The following is a 22,769-nucleotide window of genomic DNA, read 5'->3' as shown; positions in this document are numbered from 1 at the left end:
ATGCTGAAGTAAATGTCTGGCAGAGTGGCTTAATGGCTACAGAGTAAAGACACCATCTGCATTTTCGACTGGCTCCCTGTAAACGCCACTTCCACTGGGCAAGAAATGTGGAAATATGGTAAAAGAAAGATTGACTGGCACCATTTCTACCTGCTTTCATATCTCCATTGTAAACTAACTAAATAAATAAACTCACACTAATGTCCTGTGTTTTTTATGGCTGTCAGTCTTAGGGAAGGGGAAACTATCCAGTTGTCAGTTGCGCTGACAACACCAAAAACCACTTGGAAAACTTCACTTTTAGATCATGTGAAGTCATTTTTATGCTTGGGCTAAATCTTCGACTGTGTTGTTCAGAGACCACAATCACTACAGATTATATCTGATGTGTTTTTCTCCAGCTTCTCAGAAAATTGAGTAGCGATGAGGACTTGGCCATGCTTGGATCTAAATTGCCGCGAGGCAGTATGGTGTGTGATTGGCTCAAACGAGCAAACAAGAGCCAATTAAACCTGCCTTTAATCAAAAATAATCAGCCATTAAGCTAGCGACAGACTTCCATAACTAAATTGTCCTTCCAGTTTCTTCACTTCTGCTCTAACAGCCAATTAAGCAACAGATCTCAGCCTGGGAGAAGAAGTCCGTATTCCCCACCAACCCCCCCAATTGGAATTGCTATGGACCGGTAACTCTGCGGATGAGCTGTGACAGCGCGTTTGTTCGCTCATGACCCTTTTTGCATCTCAATCACATCGGACTGTTTTTACCTTGACAGCTAAAACAAATGTGAAAGAAGTGTCTGATCACGCAGAGAGGATTCCCGCGAAGCATAAAAAAAAAAGGGTCAGAGCGCTGATGATGAAACGAATGATGAAACGGATGAGGTTTTAATCAGAATCTGTCTATGCAGGCACTCCGTGGGAATTCTTCACCTCATCAGCCCTCGGTAACCCCACCTTCCCCCCTTTCCAACTGGATGACGCGTAACCTCCCAGAGTGCCTTGCTGCGTGGCCTTTTCAATAATGTAAAGGGGGAGAGAAGGGAGACAAAATGAGAGAGGAAACGATTTCCCGGCGCTGTGGGAGCCCCCTCTGTGACATTTACCTCTAGCGTGGCCCTCGATGTGTGTGTGCGCGTTTGATGGCCCTGCGCCGGGCTAATGATACCCCCTTCTGGCAACGCTCACTCGAGGCACAAAACCCTCCTGATAGCGATGCCACACATGTCCTTTGGCATCACACCGAAGGGGGGGTGGGGGGAGGAAGAAAAGCGTGTCCGATAATAGCCAAAGACAGATTGTGAAGCATGTAAAAAAGCGAGGTGTGGGAGGAACACTCGCGCCCAAGTGTGGCGCAGAGCGACAGCGGAAGGGCAGCGAGAGGAAAGGTTAATGAATAGAGGAGACGGTTTTTGTCAGCAAAGTGACAGTGAAGGAGCGGGAGCGATCATCCTGTTTAATCCATCAGTTCCACCTGTTACCATTTCATACTTCATTAAGCCCCCTGTTTGCGGCACTGGGTGGTCTCCGCGGGGAGTCCCCTACCCCCCACCTGGACACATGGCATCTATCATTACCCCCCTGCTTCAGCTCAGGGCCTGCAGAATGTCACACAGCTGGAGCGGGACGCTCTGACGACAGATGAAAAAGAGAACCCCGGTGAATGTCATTAAAAAGACAGAGCACTCTTCTGCCACCCACAATTTAGTTGTTGTCGTCGGGCCACTTAAAGCCAGCTTCAGCTGAGAGGGTTGACTTTTAGGTGGGACATAATAGTTGAGAAATTAAATCCCACTGCTAGACTTCTCTTCCATCTTGGGTCAAAAGCTGCGGTTCGAAGTCTGTTCTCGTCCTTGGAAACACAAAGCTCACCTTGATCAGATATTAAAAGGGCTTTATATAACAATTTATAGCTATTTGCATGTATGAATGACTACCTGTGAAGACCCGTGACATTCAAAGGAATGACTTTACCCACGTTCGTGAATGCCTCGCCTAATAGCCTCTCTCAGCTGCGCTAACAGATAGCAAGTAGCTAACGATAGTTAAGATTCAGAGACGGCTAACATACTGTGAATGGGTTACAGTGCAATTTTAGGCAACATTAATTACTGTATTGCAAGCTAGTTAATTCCATGAGCTAACAATCATAGCTAACGTCAGAGAAGACACACACTCTGTTTAATCTTTGCACTTTTGCTTTTGTTCAAATTTAGGATTCCATTAGCTACTGTATAGACCTTGATGTCTTTCCATCTGCTTGAAGGCCATACATTTTAAGAATATCCACACACTAAAATGTGTATCTCAGCATTTTTTTTTTTAATTCAAAGGTATATCTAAAAAATACTTTTAAACGACAATAAATCACTGATATATCTTAGAAGTTTTTCTGTGTCAAATCAAAAACGTAGATGTGCCGTATTATGCCGAGAACGGAGCGCTCTTGGACCCAGTCAGCAGACGCCGTCAAATCTTAAAGATGACTCGGTGTCAGGGAGCTGAAAAGAGGTCACCGCTCAGTGTCAGCGTTTGTTTACGCGGAGAGAAGAGACGGCTGACTGGTCGTGTAAATCACCCACCTGTCCGTGGAGCCGAACTGCAAAATAAAGTCTGAATATGAAGCCGCTGTCAGAGATTAATGCCTCCGTGGATGTCAGACTTTGAATGGGAAAAAAAAAAACCTGAGAGAGCTCACGACAGATAAAGTGTCTGATGGTGGGCAAACACGCTTAGTGTGTGTTTTTTTTATTTATTTACTGTTATAAAACATAACATGAGGTACAGCGTTGATTACAAATGGTTAAACTGAATACTTTCTAATACATGATTGTCTGAAAGTGTTCTACGTGGTGATCTAAAGCTTTTCTTGCCTCAAGAACGTCACAAACAAATGCTAAGAACCCACTATATCGGGTTCGCGTTCCCCATGACATATAATAACAGGACAGAAAAGCTGGGGGAAGTTATTTGATATTCAAAATTAGTTGAACCTTTTCAGGTATTTCTCATCTTTCTATTTTATTGATAATATGAAATCTTAAGACCTCTAAAATTACTCAGTCACAACTGATGGACATCATGGACTTGAGTCTGGGAAGAGAACACGGAATCTCACAGTCCAATGCTGACCCCTTGTGGATAAAACAAAACATTACCACCAACCCATTTAGCAGACTCTGCCCATAAGCAGCATTAAAGGGGCACCACATAGTTATGGATACCAAATTCAAACTCTGAACTGAAATGAATAAACAACAAGAGGGAAATAAGGTCTCCAGAAACCTGTTTGAAAGTTTTGGCAGGGTCCGCCACACATAAACAAAGCAAAAAAGTACGAAAACGTGTTGTCCTTTAAGGGCATTTTGTTTATTCAGTCATGCAAATGAAGAGTTTGTTTATTTAGATTGTTTAGGCATAACACGTTTTCAAATTTCTTCCGCAAACTTACATAGTGCTCCTTTAAAAAGCCGTGCTATTTGTACTTTTCAAGCCTCCCTGCTTCACCGGGGCCTGCTGCCCGGTGGCTCGCAGCAGCAGCTCCCTGGCCAGGTCCGGCCTGCCGCTCTTGGCTAAGCAGTGAGCCAGCTGCGAGGCCTTGGGTTGGTGTGTGGCAGCAGGCAGCCCTCTCCTCCACATGGCCATGGCGTGGAAGGCCTGGGTGGACAGGCTGTCCCCCGCCCGGAGCTTCACCAGCTGGGCGGCGCTACGACGGAGACGCAGGGCGAGGACCAGGAGGGCTACCTCTTCCTCTGAGAGCTCCCCGGACAACCAGAGAAGAAGAGAGTCTGAGAGGGGATCTGGCGGAAGGGCAGGAGATGACGGATGGAGGTGAGGCACAGAAGCAATAACCTTGAATCATTAGGCAATGAGTAGAGCATTGTAACCTTTACACTAAAGACATCAACACGATCAGAGAAGATGGATTTTTATGGTCTTACAAAACAATTTGACTTGAAATTGTAATGAATGAATTATAGATAAAAAGATTCACCCGTCTCCTCGCATAACTTCACCCGAGCTATGACAGGCCGATTGATGGTTCTCACCTTCTGAAAGGAAGCAGAATAAAACTTAAGAATATGCTTGTGTTGTGAAGGTTTTCAACACCGCAAATCGAAGCTCCCCTTTGAACGCGTCCTCACCTTGGGCAAAGTCAGAGACAGCTTACAGACAGGGTCTCCCAGGAGCTTTGCGTCCATCAGGAGCGCTTCGTCGCCTCGCCGCTCCAGCTGACCTCTGGTGACCTTATAAAACACGGCTGTGCCCTTGTAGTGGGGGGAGCTGTAGTTCCCGAATGGGTCCACCTCTGTTAGCCGCACCAGGAGCTGATTCTTCTGCTGACTGTGGAAGGTGATTCTGTCTTTCGGGGCATCGTGTTTGTTGCTTTGACTTCCTGTGGCAAAACATAGACGTGCAAAGTCCTGTGATTATAACCTGTAGTTTAAAGAAAGATGTCAGAGCAGTTTCTCTTTGCCTCTTTCCATCCACATGAAGGCCAGGGTTCAGGTTCTGCATCATAAAGTGCTCTGAGAAAGGTTTTCTGCATAGATGAAACCTCATTGTTAGAATCCCATATCACAAATTTGCATACATTATCTTTGAGCTGTAACCATCATTTGAACTTTTCACATAGGCAAATGGAATTGCGGTTGTGCTCTTGGACCAGGGCTTTTCAGGAAGAAGCGTCAGGTGTGTGTTGCCAAGGTGTCAAAGGAAAAAAAACAAAACACTGGTTGCATGCTGACTGCAAATGTAAAAACGTCAGTTTATGTAAAACAAGTCTACAGCCATGCTAGCTGCTCTGATGCTGTGCTTAAAGCAAAATGCTAATGTTAGCTTAGAATCACTATTATTCACATGGAGGTTCAGCTAATTTGTCATCGTTACACAGTTCTTCTGTGGTTGAGGAGCCACTTTCCACTTTGCGCTAGTATGCTAACACTTGAAAATTAGCTCAAATTGCAAAGACCTATTGTCTGTACTCAATGTAATGCCAGAGAATCACCAAATGTATTTAGATTCGTCTTCTGGGAGCCATGATTGTTGGTACAATTTCATGTGTGCCAAACATTTTGGAGATTTGTTAGAGATTTGTTAGAGGTTGTTACACCTAAAAGACTTAATAGGTTGCTGTTATGTCCCAAAATGACATATATGACTATCAGGGTGAACCAATAACAGGTGCACCAGACCTTTGACGTACTTGATCTTTGTTTTCATGTGGTTAATGTTGTGAAACAGTCACAGTTTGGTCAAAATCAGTATGTTACTTATATAAAAGTTTCATTACGTACATGTTTTTGATTTCACACAAACCATGAGCAAAGATTTGGGTAAAAGTCCTGTGATTGTTTGACCAAACCATCCACCTCATCCTCCTCCCTATGCTAACTCTGTCGCTCTTTAGTCTATGTCACCTGACTTCCTCCTTTGCTCCCCACATAATTACTACAGCCTGTAGAGATCATTGCCTAATGACAAACAGAAATAGACTCTACAGCACAGACATCCCATATGGCTGTTGGTTTGGTGAGAATATTTCAGTCTGGACCAAAGTGGTTGAGAACGTTAGGAAAAGATACAAGTAAGTTGTAAGTTTCCTTGGTAATAGTCCCATAGCTCCTCTTACATTTTTTTGTATGAATGCAGGCAGTTTTTCTTATGATATAGATTTTTTTTTTAAAGTAAGTCCATTGTCAACCTCACACCTTACCTGTGGAGGTGATGTTGCCACTGAACCTGAGGAGAAGCTGATCTCCCTCGCGCATGGAGATCTCCGACGAGGCCTCCGAGAAGCCGCCGTACCCTTGTGCCCGCAGTTTGGACAGCTCCCAGCCGAGGTCTCTGCTGGGCAGGGCGGCCACCAGGACGGCGTGAGGCTCGTCCTGCCTGGGCTGGAGGACGACGGTGACCGCGTGGCGGCAGACCGACTCCTCCAGCTCCTCTGCCAGAGAGGCGAGATGGCAGGGCAGCAGCGGGGAGAGGAGACGCATCACCAGCAGCCTGAGGGGATGGAGACAGAAGCGAAGTTATGAGCTTGGCGGCAAATTAGATTGTTGCCAAAGAAAAGGAAAGGACGAGTCTGTTATCATGGGCCTGAATACAGACTTAATACACTTAAAGACAGAATAAAGAATTCATATTACCTCCTGAACATGTATTACTTTCTGGGGAAGCTGTTTCAGATAAGAAAGACGGAGAGAATTACAGGTCTGATATTCAAAATTAAAGTTTTAAGACTGAAAACAGTATCGGAAACTTTATTTCCCACATTGTCTCCGACTTCTTTAGAGATTACCTTACATTACCAGGGACTTATGTTCTGACATAGAAATGCCAAAGCCTGGAATTCAAAGCATTTAGGCCCCCCTTCATCCATACCGCCTTTCTTAAACCCCTTATGTGAAGCAAAGCTGGCTCTACATCTGGTTAGTTGTAGCACTCCGCATTTCTTATCGTGCTGTGCTCAAATACCGAACACGTTGACTTGAAAGGGATGTGCTCTTAACACCAAGAACCCCCCCGGAGAGAAGAAAAGCAGTCGCACGAGCGGTGAGTATTTGAAGATGTCTTGTCGATGTATTTGACTCGAGATAAAACAAGGCAAGAACAACACAGAGTAAAGGAGAAGCTGCGGTTGGTATTAACGACACAAGGAGGAAATGGGAAAATGTGAGGAAGGAGTGAAACCAAGCGGTCGTGGTTTTCCTTTTCTAGTGTCTCCAGTCCCAGGGTCGATCCCGCTGAACCTCCTTCATGTTGAACCTTCCACCAGAGCTCCTCGTCCACAAGTGAGTAAGGATCCAGGACTTTTCTGTCGGCTTTAACATGCCCATCCACATTCGTCCAGTTTCTGTTTCCTATGTCCAGGGGCAATGTTTTCTCCCTCCTCCACGTCGTGGGAGGACTTCTGATGGCGGTCACTGCTGGTGGTCGGTGTGTAGATGTGGCCCTGAGGACGGCCCAGGACCCCGCTAACCTTCTGCGCCTGTCGAACACGCTCATGGGGCTGATGGGCCGCCGATATCGCACACATGATGTGAGAAACCTGAAACCATTAAACTAAAAGGAGAAAAAACAAAATATGCATATATGGCTGTTCTCTTGTGCTGAAAAAAAAGGAACGAATACATATCATCATAAAACTTCCCCAATTGATTACTTTGATTGAGACGATTATTATTTGTATTACAAGTTTTCTGAAGTTTTCTGAAATTTGCAAATTTTGCAATATGCAAATGAGGCTTTATCTTATTTAAAGGGGCACTATGTAGTTTCGGAGAAGACACTCAAACTTATAATTTGTTTATTTACAATATCAATGAGGTAATAATACAAAGTCAGAATTATTAATTTTTGAGTAAACAAGCCGTTCTCGGAGGGAAAACGATGTCCCCTGAAGGTTGAAAGAGAGGTGGCAGGGTCCGCCAAATATAAACACAGTAGAACAGTATAAAATTGTGTTGTCATTTGTGTTGTTTATTCAGCTGTGACAGCAAAGAGACTTTGTTTGTTCTAGCTTGTCAATGAAGATAATTGTTCTGATTCAAATTTCTTCCCCAAAACTACATACTGTCCCTTTAACATGGGCTATTTACACCATATTAGTGCCAATATGTTTCCAGGAAAGAAATCTGAATTAAAATAAACAAAAAGTCGGAATAGAAGACAAGTTATAAAAGAAAAATTACCCCCCAAAAAACACCTGTAGTGTCTGCCCTTACATTTTGCCCAAGACATAGACATCTTTTGAAACATCACAGTTCTGAGTATAACAGTTGTAATTACTCACAACTGTTGGTTTTTTTTTTGTATCTTGCAGGTGAATTCTGCAGCCAAACGAAAAGTCAAACGGCTGTATTTCACTGACAGGTGTGGAAGGGAGCTTAAATTACTCTCCTAAATGAAGAATCATTCATTGCAGTCCTGTCTACATCAAATATTGGTTACGGTCCTGTTTTTTTTCCAGTTTCAACAGCCTCCTCGATATCGCAAGTTCGGCACTGCAAGGAACATGTGATTTGCAGGTTCTGTGCTGGTTATCCGCGTTCCCGGAGAAGCAAACCGACCTGGAACCGACCCCCGCCAACTGCATCTCTGCACGGAGGTACACAATCGAATGGAAACTGTTTTGGTTTCACTTCAAGTCATCTGTGGTGCCTGAGAATTTTCCTGGTTTTCTGTTCCGTGGTCAGATGCAGGATTCACTACATCCTCATTCGTAGCGTGAGCAGACGACCCATTCTGACACTGTGCATAGGAGACGGGGGCAGCGAGCTCAACGCCCACAATCCTGCAAACCAACTTCTGTGGTTGATCATCTTCAGCAGCGAGGCACAGGCTCGAGGAGACTTGGTAAGAGACGGAAGATTTATGATCACGACATGTCTCAAGGGGCTCGTAGGAGACTTTTAAGGGGTCTTCTCTTGTGTGTTTTTTCAGATGTTTCTTTTTCTGAGTGGGCAAACAGAACGAATCAGCGCCGGGTCGGCAACAAACAAGCCGACGAGTCTGACCCTGGGCCTGTCCGCACTGGCCGTGGTCCTTTTCTGGATGCTTCTGTCTCACATCTCAGTTTGTGCTGCGATCTGTTTGGGTTGGATGGCGCAGCGGCAGATCCAGAGACTGCTGCAGTCACAGAAACGCTCGTCGTAACGACTTAAGTATCGCAGGCAGTTTAAGATTGTTAGAGAGAATATAAAATGCCCTGTGTTTGGACTTTCTCAATCAAGGATCTTTCCAGGCACTCACATCTAATTTACTGTAACTCTCTGTATTTTCACCTTCTCGCAGCCTCCAACCGGTCTAGGGCCACTTCAGCGAGGCTTCTAACGAGTTCAGAAAACCTTATTACCTTTTCTCTTGCCTCCCTGCAGTGGCTCCTTGTTAGCTTTACAATTGAATCTGCTGCTCTTTTATTTTTCTTTCTTCTACAAAACAATATGTGGTCCCTGCCTGAAAGACACTGTATATCTGAGCTCCTGCAGCCATAAAACAGTCCAGTCAGACTCCATTTATCTGACTTTGTCTTTGATCAAGGGCTTAATCAGTTAGGATGGAGCCCACCCCCCTTAGCCACTGTGATTATTTGCGTAAGAAAACTTAAATACTCTTTTTCTTTGATTGTTTGCGTGTTTATTAATGTAGATTTGGAGAATAAATTCAAATTCAGAATTGTAAATGCAATAACGAGGCCAAAAAAAACCAAACAAACAAACAAAACAATGTCCCCAGAACACTACAAGCTAGAGAGGTGGCAGGGTCCACCACAAATAAACAACGAGAAACAATATGAAATTGCGTTGTCCCTTAATCTTAGTTGTTCTGTTAGTCTAGACATAAAAACCTTTAATCTCTCTTAAACTGATAATAATACATTTGTTTTTTTTGTTCCATTTCCTGGCCATCCTGTAAATCTCTCGAGCAAACATTTAAGTCATTTAAATAAAGTTTAACAACATTTATTTGACTAAAGTTTCATGAATCGTGCTTTTTAAAACACCATATTGCAAACCTGTCAAAGTTCTCTGCCAGCTCAAACGACACGACTCCATTCTGCTGGTTCCTGACTGCGACTTTATCCAAGACGGTCCACTGCTGCTCTCTTGAACCCAGAGCGATCAGCAACTCATTGGACATCTCCTTAGACTTCACAGAGGCACCCAGGAATCTGACAGAAAAATGAAAAAACTAGACGTGATCTACTTATGACGAGACTGAGAGTCTACAGCCATGTTAGCAGAATGCTAACAATGCTTAATGCGAAATCCTCATGTTAAAATAATGACATTCGCCGACGACCATGCTAACATGCTGATATTTAAGAGGTGTAATGTTTATCATGTAAACTATCTTAGTTTGGCTTGTTAGCATTCAACACTTTGCTACAAAACACATTAAAGCTGCTGTAAGCGTAGTTTTAGCTAACTTCCTGTCTCTGTCCTGATTGGATAAAGTGGGCAGGGATAACAGACGGCATTTCATGTGATAGTTGATGTTTCTTTTGGAAAGGGAAGGACAAAGTGACAGACTAACATGATCATAACTTCAGGCACGTAGTGTGCGAAGCTAAGATTCAGCTAAAACTTGTTTTCATTAGAAATGGTTTGTGCAACATATTCTTTCTGAAGCTGAAGCTCCAGCATGTATCATTAGCTGGCATCTAGCGGTGTGGTTGCAGATTACAACCAACTTAACACCCCTCGTCTCCCTTTCCCCTACAGTGGCCACTAAATATAAGACATAAACGTGAAAGGCTTTGTTTGGTGTTTGGTTTGTCCAATCTTGGCTACCATAGAAACATGGCAATGTCGGGGAGGAACCACTCTCACTGTAAATATATTGTTCTGTTTTTTTTTTGTTTTTTTTTACTTTAGAATGAACTTAAGGTAACTAAAACACAAATATTCTCACTCTCAGGTGATTATACACTAATATGAAAACATACATTTTCCATTCCATTGCTGCTGCTGGATTCCTCTGAATCCTCAAATACGTCAAATACAAAAAGGCCCCACTTAACTCACCTCCTCCTGTGGGGAGCAGGTTGATCCCATGGCGGACTCGCACTAACGGGACGGGTTTGGTGATCCTGCTCCTCTTGCTGCTCTCTCGCATGCCTCTTCTTTTCAGGATTTGGAGGACAGGGGAGGGTGAGAGTGAGGGGTCTCCTCAGGGGCTGAGAGGACGGGTGGGCGAGGTAGAGCAGCGGGCTCGTCGACACCACCGGCTGATAGTCATCGCCTCTGGACTTGACGGCAGCCAGCAGCGCAGCGTCCACGGGCTGGATCTGAGGCAGACGAGGGGACATCTGTTCTGCATTATTTAGGCAGCAGTTTGGGCGACGGAGCCATGTGATATGAAAATAGTTTTGTTTTTATGTTGTTGCCGCAGACTTGTTTTGCCGACAGCATTGCTGTTTATCAAAGAGAGACATGCAGAGGGGGAAGCTGTTGGTTTTTTGACGCCAGATCAAGCAACAAACTGCTGTGGTGAAGTCAGCGCACAAATGATTGGACTTGGAAGTCAATTCAAATATCGACCACAGCTGTTCATTTCTCTACAGCAAACATCAGTGGGAAACTCAAGTCTGTGAATTGTAAGCAATTTCTTCTCTTCTCATCTCTTTGCTTCACCATGTGTCTGTTTTCTTTATCTCATTTTGGAACAGTTTATGAGTTTGATTAACAAATCCTTGGCCTCAAAGGTGTTTTACCCATTTCTCAATCCCAAACAGCCCTCGATCCATAAGAACTCAGTTCAGTAAACATGTGATCACTGCTAAAAACACGTTTCGCCTTCAAAGTAAAGTGACAGATAAACGGATAGTGATTAAATCATCATCTCTGTACCATGGTCTGTGCCATCACTGGAGCAGTGAAGGATCCTGGGAGGTAGTTAAGACAGATCCGGGGATCCATGGGGAGCTTGAGTGACAAACCCTTCGTGGGAACTGTGTAATTTTCTCTTTTTAGGCAGGAAACTACAGCAAACAGGCCCAGGGAGTACACTCTCACCTCTGCAAATGAGCCCTAAAGAAGAACAGAACAAAAGCATAAATGCAACAGTAAACTTGGAAATAAAGCCCTGATGCTCAGTCTGGTTCTAGGTCAGGACACAGTACAATTACAGCCGTGACAGTTGCTGGCCGCCTGTCAATTCATACTTGAAACAAACAGGGGGCAGCATATCACAAGAGTAACTGTTAACTGTAGCTGCTGTTAGCTAGTTAGCTCAGTTAGCCCTGCAGCTAGAGATTTGAACTGGGAGGTTGTGGACCGGGGGAATTTAGCTAGCACAGGACGGGGCTAGAGGGTTAGCAACACAAACCATAACATCTTCACATTCTGAATTTCTGGATATTTTCAGCAAAAACATTGTACATCCAAACTGTAAGGTATCAGAGACGTTTACCCTCTGTCCTCCGTACGTGCCCTCTGTCGTTACAGGAGTTATGTAGCTCACCCTCCTCACCCCGTCGACTATCTTGACGGCAACGTCCCTGTAGTTGCCGCGGTACCGCGCGCAGAAAGGCACAGCCACGGTTACAGGAAAGCGAAATTTAGCTGCGTCCCGAACTTCGACCCTGATCACCCTGCTGACCAGCTCCTCTGAGCCGCACACCATCAGGCAGCTGAGGGTGTCGGCCACCTCGCATCTCAGGGCTTCGGCGACACCCAAGGGTGCTGTGACAAAACAGGCGTCCGGGACGCCTGAATGAGTGTCCTCCTGTTGACCGGTGAGCCTAGAAATAGTATGTGCAGATCGTGAATTTGAAGAACAAATAAAAGTATTCGGATGGCGATTCCGTCAAACTTACCCGACTGTGATCCATCCTTTGTTTGTCTCCTCTTTGCCACTTTCATTCGTCTCCTCCGGGAATTCTGTCTGGCTTTGAGGAGAAACACACTCCTCATCCTCACTCCCTTGGCTTTTGACCGCTAACTGCTGCCCTGTCTCTTCCACATCGTTACACTCAGGCCTGTTCAATCTGGAGTCTGATGCTTGTTTGGTGTCCGCTGAGGGCATCGTCCGACTTTGATCATCTCTGACTTCAGCATCCTGTTTGTGCCCGGAGTTGGATTCAATGGGTTCATGGGAGTTCAGTTGATTGGTGTCATCCTCAGGTTGTTCTGATACTTTTGGATTTCTGGCCTCCTTAAGCGCTGCATCCATAGTTGAGACCTCCTCCACTGTGTGTGATTTGAGGATTTCTTTGTCTAGCTTTGCAATGATTGTGTTTAGTTTGTCCATAATATTCTGTATTTCCTCTTCAACAGTTAGAAAAATATCATTGAAGGAGTTCGAACAAGGGGTGACTTTAGATTCTGTATCGGAAAACAAAACAGACATGAAGAACAAAAGAAATAGTTTTATATTTTACAATACAATATTTTAGTTTTCCCTGATGAACTGCAGAGTAAATTGTAGGTTAGTAATGGCTGATAACCAAGTGTTGTGTGATTTTATGCAGGAATTGATTAGTTCTGTGCAAATCTGTGCTCATATAAATGCCTGACAAATGGATCTCAGATAAATTCTTAAAAATAACGTTTGGTCCTGTCATATAACACTTCAACTCCTTTTAGCAAATACATTTTAAGTGACTTGTAAACAGATTTCTGTGTGTAAACTTAAATTGACTTAATAAGATCCAAATCCCTCTGAACTTAACTAACCTTCCTGAAATGTCAACGCACACTTCAACTCCTTCTCCTGCATTCAAGGAACTGACACATCAAGTCATGCCTCATACATTTTCATTCACACTGACTCTTCAACTGCTCTCAGCACTGACACTTGAATTGACTTCAGTAGTTCTTACCAATGTGTCAAATTCACCTGAGCCTGATCTTCTTAGGGTCTTTCAGGCACCATTTAAACCCCTTTGTGTGCTTAAGTTTCAACTTTCACTGACACTTGAACTACTCTCTTGACACTTCAACTTGCTAAAAATCAACTGCTGCATTTGCCTTACGTGTGGGTTTCATATTGCTTTCATGAGTTAAGATCACTCTCTTCAACTGATACCTCAACTCCTTTAACAATGTTATTTACTGACTCTTCAACTGCTTTCGGTAGGCGCACTTAAACTGACTTCAGCAGTTTCAGAGATGCTTTATATTCTGATTCCCCCCACTGAATACAGCTGGTTTCCTTTTTAATCATTCTGCCTGGTGCCCCTCAAACATCCTGAGTCAACATGGCTTGCCCTGCATCAACACTTGAACTGCTCTCAGTGTTACGACTTCAGCTGACATTTCAACACGTCAACTCCTTTAACTGTGTTAGCTGCCACTCCCATGCCAATCTCTAAAATGTGTACCTATATTTGTTTTAAATCCAGTTTTCAGTTCTTTGAAACACCTCAAAAAGGCTGTGAAGGATGTGCATGAGTCAGATCGACTCACACACCTGTTGTTGATGGATGCTGCTGATCGCCGCCCCCTGCTGGAGGCTCGGCCAGCATGTGGGCACACTCTCTGAGAACTTCTCTCCATGCTGCCACTCTGCCTGAGTGAAAAACACCCAGCTCCCTCAGCACCTTCATGACTTTCTGCTCGTGCACCCTCTCCTCGCGCTCTTCATCAGCATTCCTCCCTCTCTCCTCATCGTCCTTCTCGCCTTCCGCCGGACAGTCTCTCGGTGCTTCCTCTCTGCCTCTCTCCTCACTCGAGCGTCTCCTCCCACCCGCCGCTCCGTCGTGATGATCTCTGCAGCGTCTGACAGCTTCTAGCCTTCGAACAGACTCAGTCAGCACGTGGAGGAGACTGTCCTCCCTCCTCCTGTCGTGAAGAGGCTCAGCTTCATCCTTCTGTTTATTCAGGTGCAGGTTTTCATCCATGCTGAGCTGAAAAATAACAAAAAAACCCACAACAGATTAGTCAGAAGTATCAAATCTGGCCTGTGTTCTGTCCCTTTTTGGTGCCATCTTGCATGTGGCAAAAGCAATTCTCTCCCTTCAACACATTTTTTTTGTGAATGGCATCAAAATATCACTAAAATACGCTGCATTCCCTTGTGTACCTCCTTTTATATTTGAAGCTGAAGCCCCCTTGTTCGCTGTGTCCTTGGCATTGACTGTTGCTGTGTACAGCGTTCCTAGTTTGGGAGCCAATGCTGTATTTATATGGCTGCCAGCAGTAAAACATGTTGCCAAGGCGAAAAAAAAAAAACCCTGGAGGCGTGGCAGAGAGGGACAAAAGAGGAGCCACAGTGCAAAAAGACTCACAGGAAGACAGAGTGCTGTCCTGCAGACATCTCATCCCTCTCCTCTATTCTTCTGTCAGTCATTTTACTGGCTTGCATGTCCGGACAGTAAAAGACGTCAGCTCTTTAACTTCACCCAATCCTGTATCATAAAAAAAAACAAACAAAACATGTGGCTGTCAGAAATGCTTTAGAGGTCAGACAACATGTTGGCTCTAGAGCGTTTTACTGAAGTGTAAAGAGACAAAAACACTGAAACTGAAGTGTCATTTTGTGGCTTTCCTGTGGAATTTACCAGATATCTTTATGGGGAACAAGTGTGTACATCTGGCACTAAAGGCACGCCAGAGTAAAACTCAGTCCACAGTCTAGTCCCGCTCTGAGAATATGTTTCCTTAGGACAGGCAAGATCTACAACATTTAATCATTCCATTATATTTGGTTTCATTTACATCAGTGAGACATCCTCATCTCAAATCAATGGAGGATGCAGGATGCAGGAAACGAAGTGTTAGATGCTCAGTATTTCTGTAGGAAGCTGAACCTGGGTCAGAAGGACAGGATGCTAACCATTAGATGTTTTCTGAAAAGAAAAAAAGCTGGCTTTGTATTCAAATAATTGTATTTACCTGTTTTGATGAGCAAACGTCAACTGTTACTTCAAATTTTAATGTTAACATAACTTAATTTGACTCTACCATTATAAACTACTCAGGGTGAATAGCTGTATTCATTTGATGAATAGTGTCTTACTGTTAGCCACCATGCACAGCACCAGCAAGCACCCTCAAACTGAGGTAGCTAATATTTACACCTGTACTTCTCCCACTGTGAGCTGCAGCACTCTGTTGCCATCATGTGGCTGATTCTGCACACTACACTCTGTTATTCCATTCAGTCATGTATCACTTTTGCATTTTATTTAACAGTTATGATGTGGATTGATAGAAGGAAAAATACACATAATGAAAATATTGACAAGATGCATTTTCGAGAGATGTGTAAAATGTACAGCGGTATATTAAAGATGCATTATGTAGTTTTAAGAGAGAGGAAACAAAATGCTCTATGAGTGATTATCAAGATAGAATAAACATGAGTGAATAAATAGTTGATTTCATGCTGTTTGCTTTTGTTTTTATTTGCAGGATCCTCCTTCTCCCCTCTGAGGATGTTTACTCAGTTATGGGAATATATCAAGTAATTCATGGTGAGTTTCTATTATTACCTCATTTGTATCGCATATTTTAACTTTCTGAGTTTGAATTTATTTTCCAAAAACTGCGTAGTGCCCCTTTAATGATAGAGGGTGCAGTGTTATAGAGAACTGCAGCATTTTATTCGAGGTATTTTATTTCATTTTAACTGTATTTTTCTATAGTTGGAATGAAAAATAAACTTGATCTTTAAACTTCAAATTTATTTATTGATTTATACACTTACCACTAGCAGAAATTCTGTATAGTGATAGTAGTAAAAGTAGTGACATATTAGCTTAACGTATGTGCTTATACACCAATAGTGTTTAATCTGTCAGTTCTCTTGACAGAGAAAGCCACGGCATACACAGTATGCATTCAATACTGCATTTTACGCCCCATGAAAATAAACTAATATGATAACTGAAGATGAAATAGCGAAACAAAAAGTGTTCTCTCTCTCCTCAGGACTTGCTTCATTAAGTGTGCCAGGCAGCCTGCTACATTCCTGTCTGTGTTGAATGTAGCCTGGGGCCTCAGGATCAGGCTGGGACATGCACGTATTCCCAACAAAACATCACAAGTGCCTCGACTTTGCTGTTCTCCAGTGCTTATCACATGCGAGCGCGCTTTCCTATTGTGGAATGGGCTCGCTTGGAACTATCGGAGCTCAAAGAGATTGACTTCTCTGTCGACATCAGTGCTGAGAGAAGTATTTAGATCCCTAAGTGAAAGTTCCATCACCACACTTGAAGATACTCCACTAAAAGTCTTTTATGAAAAACAAAGTTTAGAAAGTAAAACTACTCTGTCAGTGTTTTACACTTATATCTGATGTTTTTGGATTAATATCCCTGCTGCATTAGAGCTGCAGACGCTGAAGCTTGAGCTCATCTTAACTACTTTGTATAATTTTGGGTAGTTTAATATACGATCGTCATAACCTTATGACATGTCTGCCCTGTGAGAACCACCTGTCTCTGAAAAGTTTTCATGAGCTTACATAAACAGCCTGTTTGCAGCTTTGTGGGAACGCAGCTAATCCAATTGGATTTGTAAACAGTTTGTTTAGCTTAAGCAGTAGGGGGATTTACTTCACCGTAAGAGGAGCACTTAATCCTTTATCACAAAAAAAATCAAAATAAACAATGAGGAAAGGTTTTCGCCGGATAGGAGTGCTATAAGAAAAATGTAATTTGAAATGTAACTAGTGGCTAAAGTTGTCAGATAAATGTAGTGAAGTAAAAAGTTCAATACTTGCCTCTGAAGTACAATCAAGGGTGAATTGTACTTGACAGCATATTTGAATAAAAGTCTTCAGACATCTTTTGCTAATATTCAGGTTCATAATCTCATTTTGGCTACTACTAGTATAAGTTAAAATGCTTTAATGCTCAAAAACACTTTTTTTTTTTAATTCTGTCCAGTGTATCCCCCCTCTATCTGAAACGCTCTGTTTTAGCTCCTGTCTCTTGAAAGCCCCGCCCCCCAAACACCCAGTCTCTTCTGATTGGTCAGCTCACGCATGCCTGACCCTAACAACAACAGAGCGGCAGTGCTCAACCGATTTTCATGTGCCAAACCGGCTGCAAGGCATAAATTATGCAAATGTGTGACTCTGTGAGGTGGCGTGATGTCCCAAAGTGACATAATTGAAGGCGGAACCAGTGATGTGGCGTTTTAGGAGTGGTGTTTTCTCTTGGAGAGAGGAGCTTCTGCAGGTGTGGACTTTGACCTTTTTAACCTTCGTATCAACACATTGACTAAAATGACTCCCAGGAAATACAAATTCTCAGATATTCTGGATGTGTGGGCCAAAGAGCGTGTGCGCTACAGACCACGGCTGACTGAGCCGGCTAACTTCCATTTGAACACCCTCCTAACCTTAACTGGGATAATCTAATCGAACTGCCTCCTGAACGGCTCGTCTAGACTTTGCATATGGTATTTAACCAAATGGCTCAAATCTGACAGTGAAATGAGTCATTGCGATGCTTTAAATGTATCCACTGTTTTGAGAAACTTCTTTTAAAATGGACCCCAAAGCATCACGTGACATTGTATTTACGAATGACTATTACGACTTGGTCAAACTGAGTAGAGCCAGGCCAGCAGATGTAATGGAAAAACGTCATTGGGTGCACCTGTAGTAGATAAAACCGGGTGCCACTGTGGAAGAAAACGACTTTCTGTGATGACTTTCTGTGGACTGGTGCCCCACCAACTACAGCTGGTGCCCTTGCTTTGTTTTCGCACCTGCCCCTCCAAGGTCCTGAGTCCGGCACTGCCATCAAGTAACAAGACTTACTAACACTGTGAAATGGTACCTTGGAGTAAAAAGTACAATATTTGCTTCTGACTAGCAGAGTAAAATATAAGTACCCCAAACTTCAGTATGGCAGAAAGCTACTTTCCGCCCCCAGAAACAGTTGAGTGGAAGTAATACTGAAGCCAAAATAAAAATGACGTACTCAACTGAATGCTCTCATTAACGCTCGAGCAGTGACTACAGTCTGCAGTCGGGACTTTTGAGGTGAGGACTTCTGCTGGTCTCGAACTCGCGGCCCTGCTCCGAGACGGGGCGTGGAGCTGGCTGTCTCTCACGCAGCGGGGCACAGACGGAAACTAGATCCCGGGCCGGAGCGGCGCTTGACATGACAGGCGAGCGGACACGGGGGCGAGAGATGGAGTGCGCCGAGGTGTGCGGGTGATGCGTGAAAGCTTTCCACCCGCGTTTTTAACGCCGCAGGTAAGTTTTTTTTCTTTTTTCTTTTTTTCTGCCGACCGGCAGGCACGCACGCGTTTGCGTCAACAACACCGCGAGGAACGTCAACGGCTTTATTGACGTGAAGCCGACAAGAGTGGGCACAAAGTAGCTAAAAGTTGGGTAGCTTCTTATATTGTTCGTGGAAGCGTTAGCGCCGTTTTCTGGGGATATTTAGACAAGTGAAAGCGAGAAGGCGAAGTAAAACTGCGTCACGCTTTAATTGGTATCTGTTGCATTACATCCACAGTGGCGTAACACCTTTTTTTTCTGTCTCTCTTCTCCTTCTTCTTCCCAGTAAGTGGAAACACAGAAACGAAGGCACCTCACATGTCCTGCAGTCAATGAAAACACACACGGAGCGCTGCTTTTTGAAATTGTTCTTCTTGTTTGTGGTGCAGCTACAGTTACGGGATCCGTTGAACACCTGTTGCGATGAGTTCTGCTCTATTTTGAAAATACAAAAAGAAAGTGGAGGTGTGTGTGCTTTTCTCAAACCAGGAAGGGGACACAATACTTTGGACTTTGTGCAGAAGTATGAGCTAGGTGTGTGGTGGTGTGCATGCATGGGCGCGCATGTTGTGACTCACTCAGCCACACCACTGTATAACGATACCTGTGCGCTCTCTCTCTCTCTCTCTCTCTCTCTCTCTCTCTCTCTCTCTCTCTCTCTCTCTCTCTCTCTCACACACACACACACACACACACACACACACACACACACACACACACACACACACACACACACACACCTCTACTATGCTGGCAGCCAAGATATTAGGTTTTGCTGTGCAGAGGGAACTTACTCTAATAATCTGCTATCCTGTTGTATGCCTTTTAGGATCCTCATGTCTGCACACACACACACACACACACACACACACACACACACACACTTTCATTTGCTCCCATGTGCAAGCTGTTCATCTCCTCCTCCTCTTTTTTTTTTTTTTTTTTTGTTCTCTGCTATCTAAACACTCTGTGGGCTCTGACACCAGGCAGTATCTGCAGATCAAAACTCCTATATCCAGCCCTTAATAATGTTTGCTGAATGTGTGGGCTCTGCAGTGTGTGTGTGGGTGGGTGGGTGCACAAACGCTAAAAGGCAGAGATGGTGGAGCAGGCCAGGTCAAATGTGCTAGCAAGCTTTGGCGTGTGCCTGCGCTGGCGGTTAGCCAGTACAGGTCCCTGCATGTTAACACTGCAGCACACAGCTGGGCAGGTTTGATAGGCGGTGATGAAGACTTAATATAGTGGAGTGTGGAGCCGCGACTTTAATTTTTTTTTGCTCCTGTGTGCAAGCCGCTAAGTGGAGTGCGATGCGTGTGCCCACACGGCGTCAAACTTTAAAAGGCAACACATACAAGAGAGGAAGAGATGCTGTGTTCTTGCCAGGCTATAAGATAACTAAAGGTCATTATGTGTTCATGTGTATTCTGTGAGCTGTATGCACAGGCACTCAAATGTGTATGCACCCATATGCAGCAAGACTGTGTTTACTTGAAAGCAGAAGTAGCACTTCATATACCCTGCGTACCGTAGGTTTGCAAACCCAAAAGAGAAGTGGACATGACATGATGTTGATGATAATGTATCCTGTGAGATAGAGCGGTCCTGCCACACAGTTCGTCAGCTCTCAAAACTGAAGAGATGATGTGAAGGTGTCAGGGCACAGGCGTTTAACAAGAGCGTACCGCCAGCCGGTTTATTACCTGTGCACGCTGCTCAATGGTGATTTTGGATTTTTAAAACACTGCTGTGGTAAGTGGTGAAAAAAAAGGGAAGAGAAGGCAAAGAGTTCAGTTCATGTGTTATCTGATTTAAATGTCAAACCTTAAGCAAGGTAAGTCTCTTGAAATCCTGACAGTAGAGAAATGTTATGATGGTGGCCTGCTATTTCGTCACAGCTATTGCTGCTTCCTGCTGTTTCTTCCCTTAGTGTTGCACATTTAGGTTTGATTTTCTTGACCGGGATGTGTGCTAACTTGTTGCTGGATGCACAGTTCATTCATCTCAGTCTCGGCAGAGTAAGCTCAAAGGAATACACAGTCAAATTAAGGCACCTTTGCTTTTTCGCTGAGAGTACATGAGAAGATGAGCACCATGCTCATGTTTAAAAAAAAATTTTATGCCCACAGAAACTGAAGACACAGTTATGTACCTGACCCGTTGAGATCACTTCCTGGAATCAGACCACTTGTTTTCACGCAGTTTTTTCATTCTTTTTTTTTTTAAATGTTGTATTCAGTGCAGAGCATATCTTAGAGTTCCTCTTGCTGTATGCTAAGCTAGGCTAAGCATCCTCAGGCTGTAGCTTCACATTCACTGTACAGTTGGGAGCACATTATCGATCCTCTCATGTAACCGCAGTGTGCAAGAGTTGAAAATATTGAAGCTTTCCTTTAATGAATTAGAGAATAAAGTGATATTTATAGGAAAAAAAATGTAATGCTTCAAATTACACCTGCACAACTTCCCTCTAAGGCGAAATCAATATCCGTTTTGATTAGATTTTTGGTTTGCAGGAAATTGCCCTTAATTAGAGCTGAACCAATATTTTTTTCCTGTTAAAGTTTATGGATGTTTCACATCTGAATAATGTTGAGGTGCAATTAGTGGAATCATTCAAAATTATCTTTCACAGCACTTAAAACCTCTTAAATTAACAGTATCTGTTTTTCTGTCTACAGTTTAAACATGGGCATCTTCCAAAGTCCTTCCTGATGTGGCAGAGCTGACACTAAAGCATCATGTCGGAGCCTCTACATCCTAACCAGGAGATCACGGAGTGGTTGTCTTCCCTTCGCCTGTCGCAATACACCACGTGTTTCCAGCAAGGAGGCTATGAAGCTCTGGAACACTGCAAGGACCTCACAGATGAGCGCCTCCTGCAGCTCAGAGTGTTTCCAACGGGCCACCGTAGGCGCATCCTTCGCAGCTTGGAAGCACTTGGGGTGAAACAGCAGAGCGATGAGGAGCAAGATGAAGAGGAAGGGGTAGAGAACAGAAGGCGTGGCAGGAAGCCGGTGCCACACCCGAGACACATCTTCCTGAAGGATAAAAAGAGGGGGACTTCCTGTCAGCAGCATCGGTCGAAGGAAAGGAGGGATTTCGGGGGAAGTCAGACTTTGCCTCCAGGAGCAGGACAGGGAACTGAAAATGTGGATGTCACAGAGAGTGGATTCCTCCGCCCGCCTCAACCGGCCCCGCGCAATCCCCAAAACATCCAAACATCAGTACCTCAACAAACCTTCATCCCTCCCTCCATGACCTCCAGCAGCAGCAGCTGTGAGTCCCTCTCCATTTCTGAAATGCCCTCAGACTGGGAGATTTCCTCAGAGGATCCCTCGCTGTCTAGCACTGACTCCATTCCCTGTCCTGCCACTGACGACAACGGAGGTTTTTCTGGCGAAATGGTGGAAAACGCCATCTATGAGGCACAGCCCAGGTTTAAGGTTCCCGGAGTTCCACGGCTCACTCGCTCCTACCGTCTGAGGCACCGGCCCGTCCCTGAAATCCCAATTCAGACCATACTGCCACTTCAGGACAGGTAAACTTCCAGTAAATCTCAAAGGAATAATTGAACATTTTGGGAAATGATCTTTTTCACTTTGTTGCCAAGTATGAGGGAATTGATACCACTCTGCTGTCTGTAGCTATGGTTAATATGAAGCTATTGCCAGCAGCCACTTAGCTTTGCTTGCTGTAGCATTAAGGGGAGACAGCTATTGACTCTGTTAAATAGCTAAACCTCTCTGGATACAATCTGCACAAAAAACTTCAGTTACTTTGCCCTATTTATTTCTCTTTCACCTACAACACGCATTGATTAACATCAGTATGATGTAAATGTGTCAGATTTAGCGATATCACAAATATTCATGTGCACTTTCTCTGAAGTTGTGATGTTATAAATTGAAACAAGCAAACATGAACACATATACACACATAAACAGGTATAGGTAAGAAAAGTGAAAAGTGAAGTGTCTGCAGATTTATTGACAGTAGACGAGAGGGGAATAGAATATTAAAAGCAGCCTCTAAAATGCCTAAATGGGTTGCCAAATGTACCTACCTGCACAAGTAAATTGTTTG

General features: G+C 43.9%; 3 protein-coding genes across 12 annotated transcripts in view; 2 read left to right on the top strand and 1 right to left on the bottom strand.

Annotated features, from left to right (window-relative positions):
* Nucleotides 1-9,510, top strand: part of LOC119026796 — a 106,287-nt gene extending 96,777 nt beyond the window's left edge. The window contains exons 1-7 of one of the 4 annotated variants that reach the window (XM_037111334.1): nt 3,696-3,830; nt 6,720-6,793; nt 6,873-7,041; nt 7,825-7,874; nt 7,972-8,109; nt 8,198-8,357; nt 8,445-9,510. In XM_037111334.1, coding sequence (XP_036967229.1) covers nt 6,759-6,793; nt 6,873-7,041; nt 7,825-7,874; nt 7,972-8,109; nt 8,198-8,357; nt 8,445-8,657 — 765 coding nt within the window. In that variant the 5' untranslated portion in view covers nt 3,696-3,830; nt 6,720-6,758 and the 3' untranslated portion in view covers nt 8,658-9,510. Of the gene's footprint in view, nt 1-3,695; nt 3,831-6,019; nt 6,555-6,719; nt 6,794-6,852; nt 7,042-7,824; nt 7,875-7,971; nt 8,110-8,197; nt 8,358-8,444 lie in introns of those variants that run through there. The other 3 variants (XM_037111336.1, XM_037111333.1, XM_037111335.1) reach the window with 3 other exon arrangements.
* Nucleotides 2,731-18,514, bottom strand: dthd1 (death domain containing 1). Of its 6 annotated transcripts, none has more exons than XM_037111326.1 (12): nt 18,382-18,514; nt 14,734-14,853; nt 13,917-14,352; nt 12,322-12,829; nt 11,916-12,246; nt 11,354-11,533; nt 10,529-10,812; nt 9,517-9,672; nt 5,716-6,005; nt 4,145-4,395; nt 3,994-4,051; nt 2,731-3,799 (listed from the first exon to the last, which is right to left on the bottom strand). In XM_037111326.1, the coding sequence occupies exons 3-12, from the start codon at nt 14,344-14,346 to the stop codon at nt 3,462-3,464; spliced, it is 2,826 nt and encodes a 941-aa protein (XP_036967221.1). In that variant the 5' UTR covers nt 14,347-14,352; nt 14,734-14,853; nt 18,382-18,514; the 3' UTR covers nt 2,731-3,461. The 6 variants fall into 6 exon arrangements, with proteins under 6 accessions (XP_036967221.1, XP_036967224.1, XP_036967225.1 ...); XM_037111329.1 differs by having other exon boundaries at nt 3,994-4,048; XM_037111330.1 differs by having other exon boundaries at nt 10,529-10,791.
* Nucleotides 18,515-18,519: 5 nt separating this feature from the next.
* Nucleotides 18,520-22,769, top strand: part of zmp:0000000660 (arf-GAP with Rho-GAP domain, ANK repeat and PH domain-containing protein 2) — a 125,893-nt gene continuing 121,643 nt past the window's right edge. Inside the window, exons 1-2 of one of the 2 annotated variants that reach the window (XM_037111324.1) lie at nt 18,520-18,659; nt 21,365-22,224. In XM_037111324.1, coding sequence (XP_036967219.1) covers nt 21,425-22,224 — 800 coding nt within the window. In that variant the 5' untranslated portion in view covers nt 18,520-18,659; nt 21,365-21,424. Of the gene's footprint in view, nt 18,660-18,705; nt 18,972-21,364; nt 22,225-22,769 lie in introns of those variants that run through there. The other variant, XM_037111325.1, reaches the window with a different exon arrangement.

This window comes from Acanthopagrus latus, chromosome 10 (assembly GCF_904848185.1).
Source record: "Acanthopagrus latus isolate v.2019 chromosome 10, fAcaLat1.1, whole genome shotgun sequence".
NCBI lineage: Eukaryota > Metazoa > Chordata > Actinopteri > Spariformes > Sparidae > Acanthopagrus > Acanthopagrus latus.
The sequence above is the reverse complement of the archived record's forward strand: the minus strand, read 5'-3'. Positions and strand labels throughout refer to the sequence as shown.